Source organism: Centruroides sculpturatus, unplaced genomic scaffold (assembly GCF_000671375.1).
Source record: "Centruroides sculpturatus isolate CEXI.00-Female unplaced genomic scaffold, Cexi_2.0 scaffold1088, whole genome shotgun sequence".
In the NCBI taxonomy this organism is placed as follows: Eukaryota; Metazoa; Arthropoda; class Arachnida; order Scorpiones; family Buthidae; genus Centruroides; species Centruroides sculpturatus.
Window position 1 is genome coordinate 58322 of NW_019385342.1, and position 19213 is coordinate 77534.

At 31.3% G+C, this 19213-nt stretch overlaps 1 protein-coding gene across 1 annotated transcript; it reads right to left on the minus strand.

Moving 5' to 3' along the window:
- Positions 1 to 874: 874 nt before the first annotated feature.
- On the minus strand, positions 875 to 18961 carry LOC111637886 (piggyBac transposable element-derived protein 2-like). The gene is made up of 2 exons (XM_023383492.1): positions 18742 to 18961; positions 875 to 2718 (listed from the first exon to the last, which is right to left on the minus strand). The coding sequence occupies exons 1-2, from the start codon at positions 18872 to 18874 to the stop codon at positions 968 to 970; spliced, it is 1884 nt and encodes a 627-aa protein (XP_023239260.1). The 5' UTR covers positions 18875 to 18961; the 3' UTR covers positions 875 to 967.
- Between the last annotated feature and the right edge of the window lie 252 nt (positions 18962 to 19213).

The following is a 19213-nucleotide window of genomic DNA, read 5'->3' on the forward strand; positions in this document are numbered from 1 at the left end:
CTAAATGTCAGCATTATCATCTGATCTTTCAAAATACCCCACACCAAGACTTCGAATTAAGAAAGTTTTATATTAAATCTTTCCTAATAAACAACAAAATAAAACTATATATTATGATCATTTTGTACATTCAAAGTTATATTATACAAATCTTAATTTTGAAGAATTAACCTTAAACTTATTGATATAAATTTTCCTTCATTTATTATGTAATAAAATTAAATATTCAAACAGACTTTACATTTTCATAGCTCGAACTCTCGTTAAATTTAATTATAATTAGCGAAATTAAAATAATGGATGGAACTTTAATTTTATTTATTTTGAAAAACACATCAAATTTATTTCAGTTTTTTTTTTTTTTTAAACAAATGATCCATTCAAATATATTGCTTAAAATGATTCATTCTGATAGAAATAAATTAAAACAACACAAACTACATTCAATCATATTGATTAACTATCCATAATCATTTAGATGTTTTCATGTAATGTAAATCACCTGAGATCTATCATTTGTAATATGATATGACTGAATGAGTCATAAAAAAGTGCAAAAAGATAATAGTCACAAATGAAAAGGGAAGAAACTAAAAAAGACCTAAGTACATTGATATCCTCTCTAAAATATTTATATCTTAAATTTCAAAATTAATGCATAAAAGTTTATAGCAACTTTTCATTTGATGATAAAATTTTATCTATATTATACTAGATAAATTTTAGAGTTCTTACATTAATAGCTGCTATAATTCTGGCTAAATATCTTCAAGAGTTATATAAAAACATAATACGAGTTATATAAAATGAATTTATTTACAGTTTTATATAAAATAAGTTTATTTACAATTTATAACAAGTTATATTATAAACAGAAGATTTTTTTTAATATAAACAGAAATATTAAACAGAATATTTTTATAATTATAATTCTAAAACTAAATTTTTTTTTTATGGAATGACAAAATTACATATTTTCTTGATGATATGGTTCAAAGCATTTTGCACATAAACAGACATTGCAATAAGTACATTCCCAAGAGCTTTCTATGCATCGATTCGAAATAGTTTTACGATTGTGCCGCCGACACTGTACGCACGTTCTCTTTCGCCCATCGATTTTCACCTTTTTATGCAGATGCACATTTCCTTCGGTAATTGGTGCAATTACTTCGCTAACTCTACCCCTTCTTTTGCGGCTGCTGAAATTTCTTGACAGGCCATCGATGACCTGAAGTCTGAACTGCCGGACATCCATCCTTTTCTTTGTCGAAGGATTATTGGTCAAAACATATAAATAATAAGCATTTTGTAGGGTGGTATCCAACAAAAACCAAAATAGATAAAACCACCACTTAGCTGATTTTCTTGAAATATTATATATTCTATTTTGATCAACAAAATTAAATGCACCCATAAACTTATTAAAATTTGAATAAACAGTAGGGCATGTAGTAGGTACTATATTCAATTCCCCTCCTTTACTTTTTTTCATGTATGTGATACCCATTTTCTCATTAGTAGAAACTATGTTTATGGGTTTATTGTCATACCAAGTTGAGTATAGTAAATTTGGACATTCTTTGCATTGCTGAACAAATATTTCATTTTGGTTACATTTTAATGCTTTTAAGGTTGTGGGAAGATACCTTCTGTTAGGAAATATCGTTCCACAGGCATAAATATTTTTTGCAAGCAGATCTATCATCAATTGTATACTTGAGAAAACTCTATTGAAATACAAATGATGAAATGGTTGATGCAGAACATGTGTCAACTGCATTACAACATCATAACCCTGTCCTTTCCCACTACATGGTATTGTGTCATTTCCCCCAAAGCATACTTCAAAATTATACACATATTCATTATTTGATGTGCAAAGCATCCAAATTTTCAGCCCATGTTTTGCCATATTCAATGGTTTATATTGTACTACTCCTGAACGCCCTTTGTACTTAAACAGTGCTTCAGAGATCAAAAGATTTTGAGGAGGAGAAAGATATATTTGATAATTTTCTTTCAGAAAAGACATAAATGGCTCCAATTTTTGAAGCAAATTAAATTGAGGATTTTCTCTTGGCAATTCTTTTTCTCTGTTAGATAAATGAAAATATTTGAGTATTCTCTGAAAGCGATTTCGTGGCATTAGTTTCTTTATCATCTCGTTCCCAAGCGCGGGATGGCTAGACCAATAATAGTGAACTGCAGGCAATTTTACTATACCCATAATAAGAATAATTGAGATTACAGCCCATATTTCTGATGTTGATTTTATTGGTGTCCATAATTTATCAATTATACCTGTACTTTTGGCAACAAATTCTGCATATTTGTTTGTGTTTATTCGAATGTCTTCTGCCATATTTTCCGTGAATAACAATTTGAAATAAGAATGACAAGGAGAACCAGGCGGTAGATTATGTACAGGACCTGAATTATTCTCAAAGCTGCTCAAAAATATTTTACTATTATCCACGTTTGAGGACCAAGAAATAAATGGATTTTCCAACAATGGAGATCCTGTTAATGTTGATGTAGATGCACTTGTATCTGCAACATTTTGAAAAAGTTCTTCCGAAATAGAATATAAATCAATTTCTTCATCATCACTTTCAATATCAGCTTCATATAATAAATCACCATCACTGTCATTGTGAACACTTCCATCTTCATCATCATCACTTTCAAATAAAATTTGCTGAAGTTCATCATCATCTGAAAACATTCAAATACATAGTTTTCATAAAAATGATTAATATCTTCTACAAATTTATATTAAATTCAAACATATTTTAAAATGTGAGAAAATATCAATATGATAGCATATTAAGCTATAAAATACAGTATTTATAAAAAAAAGTTTCAGATTTGAAGATGTAGCAATTTGTACTGATATAATGATTTCTCAATTAAAGATAAAATTTAACAGAAATTAATTCATTAATTTATTTGAAATTTCACTGAAAATTTTCATTTGAAATTGACATTACTTGCAATCTATCTTCAGATTTGTACATAAAATGTGAAATTATTATTACATACAATTCAGGATGACCAACTACAAATGTCATGAAAGCAATCTTTAAAGATTCAAACAAAAGCTAGTAGTTTATATTGTAAAGCCTGCCTAAATACAAAAAAATTCTTCAGAACAGCGTGATTAGCATCATAGAGCATAATAACTGAAGATCCAAAATTGTTTTTCGAATAGTCAGAGAAACAAAGATCACTTGACAAGAAGATCTACAAACACAGATTCTTTGTTACTATTAGTCTTTGTTAGAATTAACCAGGGGAAGATTGAATTCTTTTACAAATTGAGAACTTTCAGGAATTAAATGAGCTTAAGAGAATCAACTTCTCAAGAACAAGCAACAGAGGTAACTTGTGACAACAATGAGAATAAGGTAACCTAGCATTGCCAATTTACCTTGTACAGCATAGTTACTTACTAATTAGTACTGGGTATTCAAGAACAAGTTGATTAAAAATGTTAGCTTCAATCTCTGTTGTTAATGGTTTCTTGAGGAATTTCAATCCTCTAATTAATCAGTAATCAAATTATTCTGTTATCTATTATTTAATGTAAATTACAATTTCCAACGAAAGAGCAAAACACTAAGTAAGTTTTGGTACTTGAAATGGCTTGTTTGCTGTCTTGTAAGAGCCACTGCAAACTACAGGAAGTAAGAGCTAGCATATGCTCAGTCATGTTCCAAAGTCCCGCCTTTTTTCCCATAAGCAATTTTTTCTAGCTAAGCTACGTGGGCATGAAGCAGCTGCAAAACTATACAATATTTGCTGGCATAAAAAGTGCTGCATCATGGGAGATTAGCAACTAGTATTGTCACCAGGCCAGTTTTTAAATTCATGGTCTGGATTAATTATTAATTTGTCTGGTTTTCGTAGACATTGTGAAATTATGATAAAACAAAATAAATTTAAAATAATATATACTTGCAAATATTTTTATAACAGTTAAAGACTAACTTCACATCCCCACTCAAACTAAGTCAATGGCCAGATGGCCGAGCAATGGCAGCATACTGCTCTGGGACACCTGGGATTAAATTTGAACGCGTCAAAAAATCCCCAGGAATTTTTCGGGAATGATCCTTTCAGATATGTTGGGACCCATCCCTCACCATCTGGCAGCCCCAATGTGGGCCTGGCTGAACCCATAATGAGCTTGCTAAAGAGGCCTTTTTAGTCCCCACAAGACTGAGAGAATTAAAAAAAAAAAAAACCAAACTTATCCCACCTACAATGCAGATGCCTCAGTATAACATCCTAATTTTAAAATGTCTGGGTCAGCAATTTTGAAAAGATGATGACACACTTTCACATGTTGCCAACTGTTTATCCCTTTGAGCTAGGTGTGCTGCCCAATCGTTAATTGTATGGTATAGTTGTTTGACAAAAAGAATGGGCAATTGTGAAGACAAAACAGATTATTCAGTGTGTGCCATCATCGTATTGTCATTAGAAAAACATGAAAAACAGCATAGAAAGCAGGGGCCTACCAGAACATGGATAAAAAGGGGAACAGATAAAGGGGCCTTCTTGAATTGAAATCTGGAGTTGAGAGGCAAGGATCCTACTTCATACAGGTACATTGGCTATCATAGCAATTAACAGGACATAGTACAACACATAAAAGGGCATCAAACTCCCTAACTGTCCAATGCACAAATCTAACAAATTGCATGTTTATTTCCAGGAGGTGATTGCAGCTAACAGAAAACCAGTTTGAGCATCTTTTGTACCAAATTTCCCCCAGAATTCAGAAGCAAAGGACAAAGTTTTGGGAGTCAATATCTCCTGCTGAGAGACTCACTGTTACACCCTAGTTCCTAGCCACAGGAATTACATTTAGAAATTTATCATGGGAGTTCAGAATTGGTGAAAGAACCATATCCTACATAATCATGGAAACATGGTGCAGCTTTGTACAATACCTTGAAATGTACATTTCAAGTGACAACCTCAAAAGAACATTGAATGGCTATTTCCAAGCACTTTCAAGATTGGTGGAATGTGCCCCATTGTCTGGGGCCATTGATGGGAAGCACATTGTGATGAGGAAGGCCATCAACAGTGGTTCTCATTACCATAATTACAAAGGAACAGAATCCATTGTCCTTTCAGCAGTTGTGGATGCAAATTATACATTTTGTTAAGTTGATGTGCAGAAGGTAAGAAACAAGTCTATTCTGGACTTCCAATGCCTTGTTAACAACAATGTGTATATCAAAATAGAAAACAAGTGCATCTCCAACAACATTGTTGGAGATGCACTTGTGATTTTCTAGATATGTTGACATTGGCTCACAAGGTAGGATCAGCAATGGAGGTGTGTGGAACAAATGCAACTTGAAGGAACTTATAGATGTAAATGCTCTTGACATGCCTCCAGCCCATCCACTTCCAGGTCAAGACATAGCCACTCCATACGTCTTCTTTGCCGATGACGCTTTTGGATTGAAACCGTATATCCCCAAACCTTATGGTGGAAATGGCTTGACTCTGGAAGAACAGATATGCAATTACAGGTAAGCATTCAGTGGCTAATACAACTGTATCTTGAAGCATTATATCAGTGGGAAAAGGATTGATGGTATAATAATAAAAAACTTGTGATCTTGGAAAATTGATAGATCACTAGTTGAATTAAATGTATCTTTTGATTGGTTTTTAGAATTTCACATGGCTGCCAAGTAGAGGAGACAGCTTTTGGAATTTTCACAAACAGATTACAGGTATTTCTGGATCCCATACTGCTGCAACTAGACAAAGTGCACATATTAGCACTTGCTGGTTGTGCACTTCACAATTTTTTAAGGAGCTATGAAAGCACAGTATCATGGCCAGTCAATTATGTGGACAGAAAAGATGTGGAAACTGGTATCATTGTGCATGGTGCCTGGAGGAGTGAGATTCCTGTATAGCCCAGGACAGATCTACATCTTCCACAAGTGGCCACCACCTACTCCAACTTTTACAACGCAGAAGCAAAAGTTGTGAGAGAGAACTTCAAAGCATTCTTCATGTCCAATGTTGGTGCAGTATACTGGCAATATTGTTTCGTGTAGCAGACATTGTTTATGTACAAATGAGATCATTAAAAATAATATAATAAAACAAACATTTATTACATATAATATGATAAAGTAGACTAATTCATTGCCAAACAAATGTTAATTTATTGCTTTAACAAATTGGTCATTGATTGTAATATTTGAACAAAATACCCTATATTTCGTATTTTGCTTCTTCCCACAGGCCTTCACTAATGTTCATTAAGCTGAGGGCGACGTGGTTACCAAAATTTTGTTCTACACATGCTGGAGAATTGCTGAGTTTGTTTGCAGATAGTCTGCAGCCCTTTTATAGAGTGGGAATGAAGAGAGGAAGATGACACATGCTGTCTTCTGTCACTTTCTCTTATTCTCTTGTCCACCAACTATAACTCCATCGTCCGTCAGATGGGGACTAGACCACTGGCTGTTTGATGTCATTGGTGTTACTGAATGGCTTCCTGAGTTCATTGAGGCATGGCTACTCACTGGGGTATTTGGTTCCATGTTTTGCTTTATGGTGAAAGATAGCTCTTGGAACTCACTTGCTTCAATGCACATCAAGTCCTCTCTTTCTTCTGTAACTATGAGTTGACTACACTTGTCCTGAAATCAATATCAGCACTGCATTAGACATGTACACTACATGTTGTAGTGTGCATGTCTAATACACACATTAGAATGTGATATTCGTACATCAAATCATCCATAATTGGTACAAGAAGACAATCAGTGTTCTAGGTAAGCAACTATACTGTTGCCACCATCATACCATACAGTTATGTAGCCTACATTATGTTCGCACTTACATTTTCAAGGAGGTGCTGAGGCTGATGGTATCCTCACTTTCGTCTGCCTGCATGGAGTCCCTCAGGTAATCCATCTGGTTGAAGTACAGAAATTGTTTTTGTGCACATTATTGGTGCCTACTCCATACGACTTTGATTTTTACAGCTTTGACAGTTCCCTCTTGTATGCATCCTTCATATTTTTTAATTTTTTGCTAAGGATCTTGTTTGCTGTAAATTATAATGGAAATGTTAAAGTTGTTATTTTCACTTTGCTAGACGATCAGTTTGATAATTGGGATATGACTGAATAGATTATAGCATATTATACCATACATGTATATTGCCTATTGTATCATACATTTATGTAAGCATGTAATTTGGAAATGCTGCTATCGCTGTAACAAACTTGCCTTGTGTATGCAAGATAAGATATAGGCTATAATTTATTTCTGGCATCTTCTAAACATAATTGCAGTAATTTTAAACTATTGTATTACAATTTGGTCTAATTTGTGCAATTATTCAATAGTATTACTAAATATACTAGTCCACACCAAATAAAACAGTCTACTTACAAGTGATGTTGATTCTGGGTTCAGAAGCTAAAAGCTCTCTTAATAGTGTCAGTGTGGAATCCCTCTTCTTGTTTTTGTAGTAGTCCACATGACATGGATTCCACAGATGTGGATTGGCTATAGAACAAAGATTTTATTATAACCTATACTTGTAATCAGTCAGTTTTCATTCCAAACTTGGGAACAGCATGGAAAAACATGCCTACTATTTAAGCCTACTTAGGCTTAACTAGCTGAATAGTATAAACGTTATGTATACATATTTTTTCTTTTCAATACTGAATGTATTAATCACAATTTACTTACATCAATAAAATTCTATTATTTCTTTCTCAACACTTGAAAACATGTTCATGCATCATCCATTTTTCCTGCTCGCTCTTGCTAGCGTAACTGCTCTATCTGTTGAATTCTGTCAATAGTGAGTGTACGCTCATATCAAAGCTAGCAAAGGAATTACCACATGGATGCAAAGAAAGGGGCTGAGCCTTTGATGTCATTGGGTGTGCTAGCACAAGTTTGCTAATGTTTTGCTCTTGCAAAGCTCTAATTTGCAGTGGCTCTAAGTATTGTGTCCAAGTAATATTCAAATACCTAGCATAAGTTCTTCTTCAGAAGAAGAACTTTCACAATTAGTTCTCAATTCTTGCATTTGAATACTTTCATCTTTAGTTGGAATCACTTTAGATTAATTTGAACAACCTAATCATCCATGGATAGTTACACGAGGCACTGGTGTTTTGAATGTAATTTTTATTGGTAAATGTTCCACTAATTGCCCATGGGTGATTATATGGAAGTTCTGTCCATTTCATGTCTGTTACAGAACATCAAAATGGACACTCAATCACATTTAACATTTTCCACCATATTTATTCCATCCAACAGCAGACAAGAGTAGAATTATCAACAAATTTTAATTCTTCCAAAATTTTCATCCATATGTTGTTATTATTTTAATTATATTATGATATTCTCTGCAAGATTGATCATATATAAAAATGGACTTTTTTCATTAGCTCACTAAGGTTTTGATTGCAAGACTTTATAATAAAAATCATTTCCTATTGGCTGATGGTCAGTGATGTCAATCTGTAGACATTCATACTTGTCAAAAAGTTTGAACAAGATCTACTGATTTCATTCTGCAATTTTCACATCTGTAAATGGATTGTTATTAGGTAATGGTCTGTTTTAAATCCACTTTGCAGGACAAAATAATATAGTAGAAACCAAATTTTATGGCGCTGAAAGGAAAGTGCTTCACTTAATTATCATGGACAAGCATATAAGGACTTATGGTAAGCCTAGTAATAAAACTTTCACATATGTAAAGATGATTTTTTTTTATAGAAAATGAATGTAACTGTGTAACATTTTATCTGATGTAGTTCTACTAAATTCTATTACATGCAGTATAAAGTGAAGAGAAAAATCAAATGTATAATGTATTAATGCATGTTTTTGAAATTAACATCTGTTACAGTTGAAGTTGACATATGTTATATCTTGGTTATTGTAAAATTGATGTTTATGCAATAAATAAGCATAATATATTGAAACTAGCAACTCTACACTCAATGTAACATATCATCATCTGCAAGGATATATTTTATCTAAGCTTTTATTTAAAATCTTTATGTTAAACTTTTGATACCTGAAAGTGTATTGCTAATGTTTAAAAACCACTATTGGCCATTATTAGTATTCACAAAGTAAACACTGTTAATACTTTTCCAGCACTAATTTATTGAGAAAAAATTAGTTATAGCATTATTAGTAGTCAATACCAAAAAGATTTTTACATTTACACTAGTGAATTCTGAAATGTAGCATTAAAACCAGAAGAAAAATTATATATTTAAGAGATGTATATTGGCTATGTTTAATTAAGATACTAAAATTTATAAGTATAAACTAGATTGTTCAAGGTAATGTGCACTGCAGATTAAACTTACCTCAAGTAATCAAAAACTTGAATAACAATGTTTGGTAAATTATTAAATAAACTGGATTTGAATGCATTAGCATATATGATTTAAAATTATACCTATTTATCAAAAACAACAATTAAATTATACAATGAAGCACTCACAATTTTATTTACCTTAGTATTTATTGAAACAAATGAAAATTTATTTATAATTAGATTTTAAATAATAAAAGAAATTTTATGTTGACATGAGAAGTTACCAGAGTAAATTCCTTTTAAAACTTCTTGAGCTTGTTTTTGAGAACTGAACTATCCAGATTTATATGAAATAAGGGAATGTAATACAATATAGTTTGTCTTCATTGACAAATTATTCTTCCACAATTCACTTCAAATAAAATCTTAATTGATTGGAATTCTACATAATCAGATATATTGATTCATTCTAGTCTTGAATGCATGCATGTATGCAAAATATTAACTTTTTTAACAGCTGCAGTATAAAACTAATTACTACTCAAAAAAGAAAAAATTTCTATAAACTATAAAATATAAGTGGTGTTCACCTAAAAAAACCTCCAGATGGCCAGTGACAAAATTCCCAGACAAACATTCTCAGGCTCCTTCTGAGCTCTGTTTCAGGTTTTCTGCTTTCCTTTAAAATGTTCCTTGCAAAGATAATGTTCAAATTTAAATTAAAATGTTACATGCTTCAATAGACATATGAAGCAACATCATGATTTAATTTGGTGAGATATGTTGACAAATTTCATATGCTTGGTAAATAATGTATAGTACAATCTGGCACTATCTACAGAAATCCATCAAATCAATATAGCCCACCATATTATGTCATGATGCAGTTTCATATGTTCATTGAACCACGTAGCATTTTAATTTAAATTTGAACATTAAATGGAACATGAATTGAAGCTAAAGGAAAGCAGAAAACCTGAAGCAAAGCTCAGAAAGAGCCTGAAAACATTTTACCTGTGAATTTTGTCACTGGGCACCTGAAGTGTGTTATACTGATAAATACAAGGGCTGTTCAAAAAGTATCGGACCTTTGGTCGGCAAAAATACATTTATTGATCTTGAGGTACAAAACCCTAATCCCCTTCAAAGTAGTCTCCTTGGTAGTGTACACACTTCTCCCAGCATTCCTGCCATTGCTGGAAACACTGCTGGAATGCATCTTTTGGAATGGCCATCAGCCGGTCTGTCGCATTCCGCACGATGTCTTCTGTCGACTAAAATCGGATTCCTTTTAGCGGTATTTTCAGCTTGGGAAATAGCCAAAAGTCACACGGAGCCATGTGGGGAGAGTACAGAGCATGACAAACCACAGGAGTGTTATGTTTGGCAATGAAAGCCCGAATCAGATGCACAGAATGGGCAGATGCGTTATCACAATGGAGCTGGCAAGTTTTGATAGACCATAGACCCGGTTGTTTGCATCGCACAGCATCGGAAAGATGACGAAGGACCTCCTAGTAGTACTCCTTTGCGATGGTATGGCCTTGTGGTGCGTACTCACGATACACCACCCCATGGGAGTAAAAAAAAAAACTGTCAACATGACCTTGATATTTCTGCGGACCTGCCGCGCTTTTTTTGGCCTCGAGGATCGTCCCCGAAAGTCTGCTGAATCTTGCAAATGGTTTACACTTGGGTATCGCCAAGGTTTTTGGCAAAATTTGATGTAATATCGCTGCTCATGTTGTTCAGTCATTTTCCAACTTAGTGGAATCCGACCAGAGCTCACTACATATCCTCACTCATAAGCCGACTGCCAACAACTGACACTTCCTGCAGGCAGGAAAAAATTCAGAGCTTTGCATGACTGTCCCCTCCACAACTCCACCGAAAGAGGCCTCCCATGCATCATTAGTTTACACGGAAAAAATAAAAGTCCGATACTTTTTGAACAGACCTCGTATAATAATAATCATATACAGTATGTTAACAATCGTGATTTGCAAATTTAAATCATCATTATCAATTTAATAACACTCATATCCATTTAAAATAATCCCTCCTCTTTGAAATTTACTGTTATATGATATTTTTTAAATAGTGTATTTTAAATTATATTACTGTCATTTTAATATTTTTTGGATGATTGCATATTTAAATGGTTTAAATAAGGTAGTTAAAATCTAAAGTTATTAGGTTTGTTATTTTGTGATAATTAGAACATTAATTAATACAAATATCAAATAAAAAGAATTGCTTCAACAAGTTATTTTCCTTAATAAAAATCAAAATTCATCATATTACATATTATTCTATGGAAAAACAAAATCCTGCACCCTCATCAGTTGCCTTTCATCTTGGCAACAAATGCATTTTTCAGCAAAATAATGCTTGACCTGAAACACAGCCAGGGTTTCCCAGGAATGCCTTTGCATATTGTCAACTTCCTTGGTTTGCTTGGTCTCTACATTTGTCACTCATTGAGCATTTGTGAAACTGGGTAAGATGCTTCAGTCATATCTACAAGTGTGAAGAATCTGGAGCAGCAGTTGCAACATCTGCAGGCAAATCTTCACAGAACAACATATCTTACTTGTAGATCTCCAAACCCAACCATATCATCCAGGCAAGATACTGAAAATTCCTTTTAAGTGTTTCACAGGAATCTGTCTTTTTTCTATTATATTGTAATCACTTATTTTCTGTAATGACAATGGTATTGTCTTAACTGCATGAACAAAATTTGGAGAAAATTAAAGCAGTCCTGAGGAAATTTGCATTACAGAAAATAATATTACAGCAACAGCCACAAAACATTACAATAAAATGAAGTAACACCTCAGTTAAGCCTCAGTTGATTTGGAAAATTTGCCAAAATGCAGGAAAACTGTGTTTTAGAAGTGAAATTAGAACATTGTTTATGTTATTTCTATCTATTCAGTCACTTGTTACATCACAGCCTACTTACATAATTATGTTCTTGCAGTAAGAACAAACTGGTCTCACTTACTGAACCACAATTTCAATTTTTACAGAAAACTGTAACTGAAACAAAGCTAAAAAATAAACTCTGTTTTTATTTCATAATTTCTTTTTGACACTATTTAATGAGTAAATTTCTTACTAGCTTTCATTAAAATGAAATATTCACTGGATTCTTCACTGGATTAATTTGTAAATTTTTCATTTACAAATTAATAAACTGCATTTAAAAACTTTTTCTAAATTGTCTTGATTAAATAGCTTCAGAAGTTTCATCATTTTATAAACATATTTTTTCTTTAATTTTCATATTTTTTCACAGATATATAGTTCAATGTTAACATTTTTTATTTCATAATAAACTTTAAATCATCATAGAAAATATGGTCACTTTTTAAAAAATAAACAGTCAAAAACTCAATAAAATAATAATAAAAAAGTCAAATAAATTTTTTTATTTTGCAAAAATTGGTTCATTTCTTAAACAATTTTTCATAAAAAAATTGTGCAACTCATTGTTGTAAAGAAATGTGATTTGGATATGAAACATTCCATTAATTAGCACCCTGTGCTAAAAATAGGTCATTCATAGGATGTGATGACTTGAATTATACTTCTATTAATCAACATATAATGATGATGCATCATGTTTATTAATGTATAACATAAAACAACTTTAATTTAACAAACTACATGCTTAAAATTAAACAGAAATTTTTTAAATTATCAGTTTAGCATTAGGCAGAAAATTATATGGAAAGCTTGTTTAATTACAGTATTTGTATGATTTAATTTGAATTTTCTAAACTAAGTAGTTATAACTATTAACTGGTTCATAAATTGTTTTATTTTGTGTGCTAGTATGCAATAATTTTCAGGACAATTTTGGGCTCTGAAAATATTCTACACCCATATTACATTCACACTAATAAAGTTCCATTCAATTCCATCGCCTCCTTCTTCATGCATGAATTTATGATTATTAGAGATTTGAATGTTGGCTATTTATGAAAAATTTCCTTTATTTAGTAAAACAAAAAATAATTGCATGATAATACAGTAGACCCCCTATAACACGGGTTCATATAATGCGGATTCGTATATCGCGGCGAAAAAATTGCAACCGTATTCGTATAAAGATACTAAAAGAGACTCATAAAATGCGGTAAAACGTCATTGCCAACTCGTGTCGCGACAGGATTGGTTCAATCTGGACCAACAGTGGACGAGCAGCTGAACTACTTACATGCTATGGAGAGTTTAGGCGGGTAAGTTGAGTTTACTATTGTCTGTACAGTACATAAATTAGGTACTGTAAGTCTAATACAGTACTCTAATTTTATACATTTCTTATTCAACAGCCATAAAAATTATTTCTATTAATGATGACTCCGAAGTTCAACGAATTTTTTGCAGAAAAATAACTTATCAGAAAACGCGCCCACCGTATGGTGCGCTGCTCCTCGACGAAAACAAGCTTAAGCAATGGCATCGTCGAATGGTGCACACTCGGTAAGTAATCCTACAACTTTTTGTTTATAGCATAGTTTATACAGATTATTCCCAAAAAATTATGTGTGTTTTGGAAATGTTGAGTCAAATTACTCTAGAATCGATTAATTTTATGGAAGAAAACCTTTCAAATAGCCGTAGTCCATAAACTGCACACGTGCCGAGCTGTGATTGGCTCATGTATTTAAGGATTCCTACAATGCGAAATTCTTATAAAGTGGAACGTATCTACTGCGTTATAGAGGGGTTGACTGTATAATGTAAAAACTAAAATTCTCATAGATTCAGTTGTCATAATAATATATATTTACTTGTATCTGTACATAAAAATAAATGTATTTTCCTTTAATTTTTCTCATCTTTTTACTAATTATGAAAAATGTTTTAGATGTACAATACAAAGCAAAGATCAATTAAAACATTATAGAATAGGTGACTAAATGTATATTATTCAGTCTTCTTGCTGACAATTTATAACTGATGTTTTTTTTTTAAATAATAAGTTGCCTATTTATGTACTGGAATGTCATTATCATCATCATAAAATAGTTTCCCAACAGGTCTTTGTACACCAATGTACAATTTAAAAAAACCTGTTTAAATTTGAAATGCTTTTCATGAGTGTTGAATATTGAAAACAATTGTTTGCTATCAATGTTGTCATCATCATTAGTTTTCAAAACTGTATAGCTGTAGCAACATTTCTTTATTTCTTTTTATTTGCTACTTTTATTGCATTCTAATGAATAATTTTTTTTAAAATATCTACTTTTGTTACTGAATATTTCTTTAAATTTTATAATTATTTTTTCAATGACTGTATTTCACTTGAAAATTTCATTTTAAAATAGTCTCCAAATTTATTTTAGATATAATTGATTCAGCTTGATAAAAATTTAATATGTTGAATCTACTTTATAACATTCATAACACATCATGAGTAATTCTTAACATATCTGCTGAGTGATGACATTATTGAATCAGCACTAAAAATCTGAGCAGAATGATAAAAGCAGAGTCAATAGATATATACTAGTCTCTCAGTTACCAATAGCTCTAATGTTACAGAAGTGGCTTAATAAATATTTCTGCCACTTCGAGCACTGTAATTGCTTTGCGGCATAAGTTTGGTTCAAGGACGGCATAGTCAGCTGCAATCATTAAAAATCCTTTTTGTCGTTTTTTAACTCTGATATTGCTTTTGCCCCTTTTAAACAATTGTTTATAAATAGTGTTTTAATTCGGCTTGAATATTATTCATACATAAATCTTGCTAATATCATAGAATTCCATTAACTGCCATTTTCATGATTTTAGACTTTAAATTGATTCAATGATTTGTTTTATGCCACATGTTCATTATGTTATGTTCATTTTGAAATATTTTTTGGATAGTTTTCATAATAGTTAAGAAAAGATAGTACAAAAATATAGTTTGGTCTATCTATACATTATTAAACAGAGTGTCCTCAGTGAATTCTTTCTGAATCAGGAAGATAAGATGTTGAAGGCAATTTTATAAATTTAATTATGGATATATATAGAAATGTTTAACTTATCCCAACATTTGTTTTAAGTGTTACAAAATGAGGATTAAGAGTAAATTTAGGAGTGTATCAAGGTTTAACTTTATGCCCATATCTTTATGATGAATTTTTATTATTATATGAATTATTGCAGAATGCAATAACAAAGGAGCTATGGTAAATCTTATTTACAATTGATGGAGAGTAATTCAACACAATATCTCATTAATAAAGTTGAGCCAGAAAAGATTAGGGACAGATTAGAGAGGCAGATTAAAAGTCAATAGAAATCAGATGGGCCTGTTAGAGGAAAGAGAAGAAATTAGACTTCAGGGTAAGTTTAAAAAATGGAAATTTCAATTTTCATATTTACAGGCAGATAATGAAGAAGAGGTTGACAAATAGAATAAATGTCAGATGACAATAACTGAAACATTATTAGATATTAACAGTGATAGCAGCAATACAGAGTCTAAAAGGCATGTTACTTGATATTTTAATTAGGTCTATATAAATTAAATAAATAAATAATTCATTTATTTATGTATATGTAAAAACAAGGAAAGATAGGCTATCAATAAATCTTCATTCATATTCTGCTTTTGATGGTGCAGAATATCTTATAAACAACTAAAATATGTAGACACAATGTGTTTGCCATAAGAACTGCAATTTCATATGTCAAAAATACAAAAGTGTATGACTCCCAAAAACTGTATCATTACTAAATGAAATAAAATTGTGTACTGGTATGTATATTAAAATTAATAATTTATTTGAAAAAAGTAAATTTTGTCTTTATCTGAGTTAAAAATTTCTATGGCTGCTGAAATGCATTGGAGGATAAGCTATGGTTCTCTCAATTATATTGTAATAGATATGCAATTAAATACAATACAGTAATAAATAGGTGTATTTGCATTTTTCTATAAATAGATACACTGCATGCAGAAAGAGAGAATTATGTACAAAACTTGCATAGACAATACATAGCAATATACAGTTTAAAACTGAGATATTTAAAAACTTACTTTGTGATATTTCAATTTAAAAGTATAAATAATATTTTAAAACTTATATTAAACAATTTTTATTTTTAATTTAATTTATCCACATCTGTAAAGTGGTTGATGATGATAGTTGATATGCTAGTACTCTGCAAACAATTTTAAATGTTCTGGAACTTTAACTGACAAATATAATAGGCAATTAAGAAAATTTGAAGGATAAGCATCCTGTGTTAGATGACATTTTCCATGGAGAATCTCAACTTTTTTACTCTCAATTATATGCACATAATTCTTAATTAGAAATCTTTCATCAAAATGCAAGTCACATATTCACAATTTTCTTATGAGCTGTAAATCTTTTCAAAGAATTTTGCATTTCTACTTATCTAACTGATTTGAAAGTGTGTAAAAATATGCCACTTCTTACGAGATTTGCAGTAGCCAGACTTACACCATCACAAAACACTTATTTGGCATTCTCTTCTTTCTTTTTTTCACAGAAAAAAGATACAAACATGCTTGAAAATGGTAAAACTACTCACTAATTAAATGGATAAACCAACCTCTTCTCGCCACAAAGAGACTCGAGTGCCAGCTATTAGCAACCTGACACATTAACTCTACTTTAGAACATAGCTGAGAGACCAATAAATTTATCAACTTTTATAAAAGTACAAATGCTTTTATAATAATGTAGACTTGATTTAGCATCAAAATTAAAATGTCCCAAATATTTAGACTTTGCACACACAAATTTTAAACAAATAAGCAACTCATTGCTGGATTTTTTAACTTTATAACTATCCTGGCAACTTTTGGTGGTGCCATCTGTTTTATATTTTTAACTAATAAAATATCATAAGGCAAAAAGCTTAGTTTTCAGAGTAGGGATGGGTTTTATAAAAAAAATTGTAAATGCTAATAATGAGTAAAAATGTCATTAAGTCTGACCCTATTTGAGATACACATGATCCCGTTTATCTTCCAACCCCTTGACCTTTGATCACCAAAAATTAATAGCATCAGTCCCCTAATAAACAAACCTCCCTGCAAAAATTCAGAAATTTTCAATAAAAAACACAGAAGTTGTTAAGCTTCAAACAGGTAGAACAAAATCATACAACACACACACAAACATCCATACAGAAATTACTCCCAAACTTTTTTACATTTCTCGGTCCAGGGTCAAAAAATGTAAAAATCTTTGAGGGGGTCATTTTTTAACCAATTGCCATGTTTTCCCTCTGTTGTATATTTTTACTTTCCCAGCTGTTATAATCTTAGATCTTGAATACTTTTATCTCATTTACATTTGTTTTTGTCAAATAAATTTGTTTGTATGATCATGTGCTTTTGTACAGTCTTTTAAGAATAGATTTTAAAGTCTTCTTAGAAGACAGTATTGTAATTGCAATAACTTAAAATGGGAATTCCCATTTTGTTGTAATTATATTAATTATTAATCAAGAAGTTTGCAATGTACACTAACCAATAGAATAACTGTCCAAGTTTCATCTCCCATCTGCATTCAAACATCTTGTTGTCTACTAACCCTAGGACAGCCATAAACGAAAACGAAGACCTCCAGTAGAGAAGGCATTTTTTATTTTGCACTTCACAAAGTCAGCATCATTCATCACTGTGGAACACAAGTAATTGGCAGGAAGTGTAAAATTGTCATGGAAAGAGTGACAACATATATTCTGTAGCAAGCACAAGAAGAATTTGAGTGGCAGTTGGATGTGTGCCATGTGGCACAAGATGGCACGTATTGAGACATTGTAATGGACAAACATGAAACTTCAGTTTTCCAATGTTTTAATGTACATTACAACATTCTCAGATAATTATTAACATAATTACAACAGATTCGAATTAAAGAATCCGGTTATAACAAAAGCTATAAAGAAGTAAGCCTGAAGAAGATTCCAGGAGAGGAATCGAAAACGTTTGCCGATTTTAAAGAATTTCACACTGGTTAATGGTTAATTGTAGGTAGTTGTTGGTTTGAAGTATATACAACCCGGTGTGGTGAGAAAGCACATTAATAATTACAACAATTTAAAACAGTAACATTCTTTTTCATTGATAGTATTACAATAATTTAAAATGTTAACACTGGATTATACAGGGTCTTTTTTCAAAGACCCCTTTCAAAGACCCTGTATAATCCAATGAATAAAAAATATAATTACATAATTTTTAAATTTTTTAAAAATTTAAGTTATTCTAATTTTGAACTAAAATTTAAAAGTAAAGAAAAATTTTTAAACTTTGAATTTTCATTAATTGTTTTTTGATAATGAAAGTTAGCCAAAAATTTGAATTAAGAAATATTTTATAAAAAAAAAAATACCTTTGTTATTTTCCTCTTTGACTATACTATCAATAAGTTCAGTATCTGGTAAAATTTCTTCAGAAGCAGAAGAGTTTCCTTTAGTACAGAATAATAATGCACTATTTTCATCAGGTTGAGAAAATGTCTTCATATCAAAGCTGCAACTATCATCAGAATGCTTCTGGCCAATCAGTGTACCTATTTCTGCAGGATTCTGAAGCTGTTGAAAAAATATTAAGTGAAAAATTGCATAAATGTATTTCTAATAATTTATTCAAGCTTTTCATAACTATTTGAAAATAAATAATTTAATCTTAATAAAACTTATAAGTTTATGGCGATGATAAAATGTAAAAGTGCACAAAAAAATATTTGCAAAATTTGACCTTAAGGACTGGACAGAACTAAATACTGAAGAAATTATTCAAAAGAGATTTGTTGTATTTTCTGGCTGCCATTCTCCCCTGGGAGAAGACACAGGTAGAAGAAG